Here is a 7839-nt window from a genome sequence, read left to right as displayed (position 1 = left end):
ACCTGCCAAGTCTCTGGTGGCGCTTATTCTCCGATTTCAAGGCCGCATGAATAAGCAGTTGATTGAAGACATCTCTCTGCATGCAACAGTGGACAAGGCCATTGGTAAACAAGAGAACTACTGCATTTCGACATGACATATTGGCTTTCGACTTGTTTGGAGTTACACGGAATGTATACTGTCGCACCTCTGGGGCGCGGTGCATGAAGTCCATCAGCATCCATCACAGAAATTCATTATTCATGTGTGTGCACTTGCACTGTGCTCAACATTCTCACACTACACGGTGCAGTATAGTCATGGGCTGACAAGCTGCGGCTCTTAGGCAGGGCATTCTTTACCACTGGCCCACTTTCATAACAACAAAGATTTGTTTTCACTCAAGAGACACAATTCCACATGATCACCGGCCTCAAGGCCAAATAAGTTTGGGAAGAAAAGAAATATCCATAATCGTCGTGGTTTCTTGCTTTATTACCTGTGCATCACTGCCCCCTATTTGCACGACACTGTAGCGCAAAGGGTAAAGCAACTCCACAGTTTGATCGTAGTTTCCATCATCATATTCCATCAAAGCTTGACACATGGGGACCCCGATGGGTTCAGCCAGCTTATGATGGTAGTTGTCACCCGGTGTCCTGCCAAGAGAAAGAGCTTCTTGATCATTTGCACCAGAAAACTTCCAAATGTCACAGAACAGAATAGCACTTTTCCAAAAGCCAGTGAGAACAGCACAAGAGTCAGCACGGCTCAAGTAATAAAAAAATTCCCACCCAGTGCCAACATGGCCTTAAAGTGAGATCTGACACTTTTCTAACTTGGTAGTAGCTAAAACTCTTAAAATGCTGCCGAGTCGCGGAACACACGGACAGCTGGATAAACACGTTGCTGTGCCAGTCAGTAACAGTCCTGAGTCGAGACATTTGAATTTTACAGTCAATATGTTGCAGCATAACGCTTAACAAATTCAAAGCCCACAGACGTAGCTACTGTAGAGCAAAGTGCAGGAAAAGAATGAAGCCATCTTAAGAGTCTGACGAGTGGATTTGAAAGTGTATCATGATTGCTGCGGCTGCCTTTCACTCACCCTGACGGCAAATGACATTTAGATTTTTCACTTCTGTTCTACCGTGAGCAGCCAGGTAGAGTATGAGTAAGTGACGTGACACACATGTTCAGCTTACTTGTACAAAAAAGAATCTCGAGCCTTTGACAGCGTGACAATAATAACCATTATCTCATTTCCCTTGACATGTGGCATCAGTTATTTGAGTCAAAAGAGAACGAACACAATCTTTGCTATTTCAATCGCTTTGATTTGCAATCTAACACATTGCATGTAAAGGATGCTATACTGTACTTTGAATCTGGGAGTGTTATCTGCCACACAAACAATATGGAAGATTTTCCTGTGATCTTGACACTACTGTTCTTTAAAGTGGGAGAGGCAACACTACACTCCAGTTTTCACCAATCAGAAGCGTTTGGTTCCGTATTTTTAGGGGTGTTTACATTGGTTTTACTTGTCAAACGTGAAGCCCAACAAAGCAAACTGTTTTACAACAATATACTGTTAGGGTATCAAGTGTGCCAAAATGTGACACATTAATGACTGTCCAACATAGACAGACAGAAAACAATACCAAAAAGTAGAATTTGCTGTCAAAAAACAAACAAAACAAAAAACCTTCAACCACCAAACAAACATTTTATTTTATTTTTTTCTGATGGTCATTAATTAGCTGTTCTCCAAAAACGATTTAAATGTTTAATGGTGGCAGAAGGTCAGCCTCTGGAATGGATTATTTCTATTTGCCATTCTTGATATCGTGTAGCCTGATTAAATACTTTTTATTGCACATTATGGACAGTGGCCGACTATGGAGTTGGCATGTTCTCCCTGTGCCTGTGTGGGTTTTCTCCAGGTATTCCGGTTTCCTCCAACATTCCACAAACATGCATGGCAGAATAATGGAACACTCGAGATTGTCCCTAAGTATGATTGTTAGCGCAAATGGTTGTTCGTCTTCGTGTGCCCTGTGCTTGGCTGGTAACGAGTTCAGGGTTTCCCCTGCTTACCCAAAGACAACTGGGACAGGCTCCAGAAAGGGCCCAGGAACCGAAACTGGATGGATAAATTGATTAAGGAAAGTATTTCTCTTTCATTCCATTCCATTTCTTATTGGAAACACAAAATCATGTGATTTGAATTGTTATTCTGCTCTAAAAGACTGTGGCATTCACCTCACACGATTCCACAAAGATGACTCCATCTCTTGGGGTTTTCTCAGATTATATTTAAAAATCACAATCTCTGACTCGTAGCACTGCGTTACTGCGAATTCCGGATTATGTCAAATTGCATAGTAGCATAACTACATAAATGCAAAGCTTAAGTCATATCCTGACATCCTGCTCGATGACTAAAGCACAGTGGAGAGCATCCATCTCTCACCTCGGAATTGACTCTGAATCTTCCAAGAGCTGCCACCCACTCAAACCCCCTCAGAAGTAACTCCTGTGACTTATATAACAGTGAAAGACAAGACAATTTCAAGAAGTGGTCATAGAAAGCAGCTTTTCGTGGGTTTTCTGCAGAACAAAATGGGAAATGACTGTCTGTGGTCAGGCTGCCCAAACAGATTATAACCACAAAACCCCAAGGGAGAAGCAATTGCTGGACTCTGCTTTGTGAATTGGACTGCTGCTCTCAATTCTGACTGCGCACACCCTTCATCCTACACTCAACATTGCTACTGTCTCAGTTTTACATAAGGCCCCCCCGGTGGTTCTTATGTAAGGGTGATGGTGTCGAGGTAAGCGGTGGAGAGAGAAAATGGTGCGGAAATTACTTAGCCAATTCCTGGAGGCCTTCCAGCAGACGCTTCGAAGTGCCAGTCTCTTTCGCTCCCAGGGACACCATGAGGATGTGGAGGTCATTAAATAGAGTCACGTGGTCATCGGTGTGAGACAGCGCTACCTGCAGCAGGTCCCGGTAGCGGTCTTTCACAAACACACCTAACAGGCACACAAATGTTCATTAAGGTTGCATGACATCTGAAAACAAATACAGTGGTGCCTGGAGATAAAAGTTTAATTTGTCCCTTGACTACCATGACCCTGAAGTCCACATCACAAAATCAAATAACGAAATCAACAAACAAGGTTATTGCAAACACAAATAAAAAAACAAAACACATAGTTCTTGTTGCAACTGAAGTAATCGTTCCAGTAGAACTAAAGGTTTGTATAGTTAATTTAAATGGCTTTTTACTCTCCTTTGCCGGTACCTCTGTGGTCTCTGTCCACCAGCTTTTGCTAGTGAGACATTTGAGGGCTAATTTAGCCATTTTTTAAGGACTTTTTCTCCATTCAGCAGGGGATTCACGGTGGATTTAATGAACAGAAAGCCACATATCACTGAGCTGGTGTTCAAATCATTGCTGCCAAAGGAAGGGCACATCTTTATTTTTAGGGGCAATCAGCTCACCCTTCATTTGACATACTGGATGTCAAATTGGCCCGAAATGACCCGAAGTGATCACGTGATCATTATCGGAACTGATCGGAGACAGCGGGAAAAGCAGAGCGGGAACTGGGAAGGCATGTAGCCCGACAGAGGGGTATGAGGGGAAAGGCGCCAGGCGCATTTTCAGACAAAACTATTAATTGGAAGGGTGGGGAAAATGACATACACAAATGAAATGAACACCACAGGTTAATTTTTAAGGTTTTTTTTTTTCTTACTGATTTTAGACGCTTTCTCTGAAAATTAAGGACAATTAAGAGCATAATGTTACCAGTTTTTAAATGGATTTTTATGAACTTTAAGGACTCGTGGGAACTCTGTATCTTGTGAAGACATTCTGTTGTTGTTTTGGGTTGCTCTTTGTTTGCTCATATTGCTTGTTGGAATAAAGCCTGTGTCACTCCACACAGGAAGGCCGGAGCCCGAACCCACGACCTCTGCACTGTGAGGGTGACGCACTAACCACTGGACCACCGGGCCGCCCATTTATTGGAAATGATATTTTAAATGTTCTGTAAAGCGCTTTGTTACAGCTGCAGTGGTTGTGAAAGCGCTATATAAATGAAGATGGATTGTATTCCCTTTATAGTGTAGCTCCATCTAGGGAATGCATAGTGCAACCGCAGCCACCATTTTAGCTTCTATTCTAAGCGCTTTATAATGCGATGCGCCCTATTTATGAAAACAATTTTAAAATAGATCATCCATTGAAGGTGTGCCTTATACTCCGGAGCGCCTTATAGTGTGGAAAATATGGTATTTCAAGATTTAACATGCTAACAGGTGATCATGTAACGCTAGTAAATGTATATACTAGAATAGTTACTTTCAGAGATGTAAAAATAACTATTTATTTTCGGCCACTATAGCAGAGCAAGTCTGACAAATGGCCATATATACATTTGTGGTATGTGTCCTTTTCAAAGAAATTCATTAACACACATGCCTATTAATCCTACCTGACATTGCCACCATACAACACTTGTATCTAAAGTTAGTGCTTGCAAGTTAAAGCAAAAATTGATCGACTAACAGCTTGTATCTTAAAATTCAATGTCACTCACAACTATGTATGAAATGCAGTTTGACCATGGCACATTTGTACATATATAAAGCAAGGAACCACTTAGAATTTGTTCAGAAATGTTATTTCTCCAAGTCTATCAAAATAATATTGATAGTTGTTTGTGTTTGCATTCACATTTGGGAACCAGCAGTACAGCTTTATGTACTTTGTTGAAAATGGTTGGGCTTTCAACATAGAACAGAAAAGATTTGCAATGAAAGATGGTACTTTGTAGAACATACTGAAATATAATCATATGTTGATATCGAGTAGACCTGAGCTCATACGCTGCTGCTGGTGCAACAAGTCGGAACTTGACATTAAATTTCAAGGAAAATATTCTCTAAGAGTGAGTCAAACAAAAACAGTCAGAAAAATGACAAGGCGGCTTGGTATCCGCATATCAAACTTGTTTGACTTTGAATTACGTTTTTTTCATGACATGCAAAGAGAAAAATGGTAATGAAACGTGTGCAAAGTTTTATTCCCCAGTTCATTGTTTTACATGTGATGTTTACAACTTTTACTCTCCTGTCAACCTGATGTGTTAAAATATTAATCAAAACCTGAACTTAGCGGAATTAAAAATTTATGACAGCAAAAAAACTCAAACTCTGCAATGGAATGATTTTGAGGATTTCTTAAAAATGAATTTTTGAAATGAATATTGATTACCGAGCGGCATGTCTCTTACCCTCCATCTCCAGTCTGCTGAGGAGGGAGCTGCCGTCGACCAGGTCCAACATGGATCCCTTGGTTTTACAATGTTTGATTACCTTTCAGAGAGAGGGTTCACCTTTACTAGAAAAATCTAACACGGCAGAGATTTGACACAATCACATAAAAGAAGCAAAACGATGAAGTTGGCGGTTCTCGCTGGAATCCCCTTATGTGAGTCTTAAAGCATTCATGAGTGTCAGGCTGTCAGCTCATAGTACCTGCTGTTGTTTTCAAACCTATTGCAACATGAAGTAACATCATGAAATGTTCTTGTTCTTTCAGTGACAGGACTTAAAACAGTGTGACGTATGTATCCTCTATACTTTGAATGTTGGCATGAAATAATCATCATTCTGGGTAGATGATATGTGGATGACAGTCAGATCCGTGTCCCGATAAGCAAAAAGGATGCTGACCGCTTTTGTCCTGTCTAGAGGAAATCAAATTGTGGCATTGGATTTTCTTGATATCTTTGAAAAGTCAACACGTGTGATGGTGTTTGGTCCCAGTGGCCATTGCATATCCCACCCTGTTGACCTGGTCCCCCCTGCGTCTTATCTAAAGTCAACCGTCTCGACCTTGGGCTACAAATTGGATCGGCAAATCAGTGCTGTTTTTTAGTCCCTTACTTCTCGCCAGCACTTACAAAACACTTGGGTTATTCCAGAATTGGAGGACATGTTGGCTTCTAAATGTTTGAAAAAATAAAGCTTCACTTTTCTGAATTCATGCTACGTATTCATCAATAATAGGCAATAATCAAAAAAACAAATCCAGACAAATGTTAGCTTTTACTCAGGAGGAGAAGCTATGTTTTTAGCTAGCTGTTACTGCTGACCAACAAACTTACAAACTTATTTATGTAAATAAATAAAGCAATATATATTTTTAATGGTCTTATTCTGATCATATGCAGAACACGGTTAGAAAGAAGCATTCAATCAAGGCTAACAATTTTATAAAAAAATGTGAAAAATAGAAGAGAGGGCATGCCTTTCCTCTATCCATTCTTTTGGAAAAGTGTTTGATGATAAGTCCAGCGTATCATGTGATTCACTCCTTTTTTCTTCTTCTACCATGCTAAAATGTTATGGTAACAGTGTTGCATGCATGTTGTGGGACACACACTCCATGAATAATAAAAATAAAGATACTATGTTTATTAAAACAAATATTCCCACGGTTACAAGAGAAAGCAATGAAACAAATAATATTAAAAAAAAAAGAAATTTAAATATCATGGTGACTCTTCTATTTGAGATTGAATTTGGTCATGGAGGGGGGGTGACAAGAGAAAAACGGCATTTCAGAGGGTACGACATAAACCTTTTGGTATTTTTAAAAACTATTTTCAAGCATTCTTTTCTTTTAGTTTTTTTTTAGATTTGGTCTGATGACAAGTGCATTTACTCACAAACTGCTTGTTTTAGTGTTTTGTATGTAGATTATATAAAATTTGATAGGTGGGATGTAAAACTTCCTCCAATTCTGGAATGACCCAGCAATCCATGCCTTACACAGCGGTGCAAAAAAAAAATAAAAAAAATATTGATTGACACTGTCAGAGAGGCATTACTGTGGCAATAAAATTATGATTTAGAGGAGAATTGCCCTACCTGACACTGAGAGTCGTTTCTAATATATCTTATTTAACTTATTCCAAGTGAGGGTGCAAAATTATCATCCAGTGTACTGGCATATGCAATCAGTATGCATTCTCACAGCACATCCGCTTAAGAATGGAATGGATATGACTTACCTGAGAATCGAATATTTGCAGTGCAGCCTCATATTGCCCCTGTGGAGAGCGAGGTGACAGCGACAAATTGAAATAACCTCAGACTTGAGATATGCTTGCTTGGTAAGACTGCACAGCACAGATGCAAACACAAATTAATCTCGCAATATAATCAACTGTGGACTTTAAATTACCCTGGAGAAAACGTCACAAATACAAGTTCCAAAAACAACTTGGCTGCCAACTTTGCGCTCGACTGAGAAGACTCATTATACATTAATCTTTACCTTCTCAATGAAGTACAGCGCCCAGTGCCAGTAGTTGTGAGTGGCTAGCATATCGGATACCTGCAATGACACAACACTTATTGAAGAGAACATTTCCCAAGGCTGTTTCATTCAATAGATTCCGATGAGAGCAGAACTGTACAAGCTTACTCGAACATGATTCATCAGAGGAACAAGTTGCAGAGGAAGTCACTGTTTATACCTTCCAGTCTTTCTCCCTCGCTTCCATGAACTTCAAGCCTTTGTCCACCTCCGCTGTCATCTCATAGACATGGGCGACAGAGTGGACGGACCATGCGTCATCAGGAACCAGTGCAAGGGCCTTCACGTGAAGAAAATAACAACAACGGCTGAGAAACGCAGATGCCTTGCATTCATCCGGAATAGATGATAATGCATCTAATGCAGTGGTTCTTAACCTTGTTAGAGGTACCGAACCCAACCAGTTCATATGCACATTCACTGAACCCTTCATTAGTGTAAAATAAAAATATGATTT

At 40.2% G+C, this 7839-nt stretch overlaps 1 protein-coding gene across 2 annotated transcripts in view; it reads right to left on the bottom strand.

The window, feature by feature from the left end:
* The window catches only part of ttc38 (tetratricopeptide repeat domain 38), a 30208-nt gene that overhangs the window by 1259 nt on the left and 21110 nt on the right, over window positions 1-7839 (bottom strand). For both annotated transcript variants that reach the window (XM_086109790.1, XM_086109791.1), the window contains exons 7-13: window positions 7543-7662; window positions 7341-7400; window positions 7075-7113; window positions 5290-5371; window positions 2853-3018; window positions 479-638; window positions 3-76 (exon numbers count right to left, since the gene is read on the bottom strand). In XM_086109790.1, the coding sequence (XP_085965916.1) occupies window positions 3-76; window positions 479-638; window positions 2853-3018; window positions 5290-5371; window positions 7075-7113; window positions 7341-7400; window positions 7543-7662 (701 nt within the window). The remainder of the gene's footprint in view (window positions 1-2; window positions 77-478; window positions 639-2852; window positions 3019-5289; window positions 5372-7074; window positions 7114-7340; window positions 7401-7542; window positions 7663-7839) is intronic.

Source organism: Hippocampus guttulatus, chromosome 4, assembly GCF_054856545.1.
Source record: "Hippocampus guttulatus isolate MCC_2025c chromosome 4, RoL_Hgut_1.0, whole genome shotgun sequence".
Lineage (NCBI taxonomy): Eukaryota > Metazoa > Chordata > Actinopteri > Syngnathiformes > Syngnathidae > Hippocampus > Hippocampus guttulatus.
The sequence above is the reverse complement of the archived record's forward strand: the minus strand, read 5'-3'. Positions and strand labels throughout refer to the sequence as shown.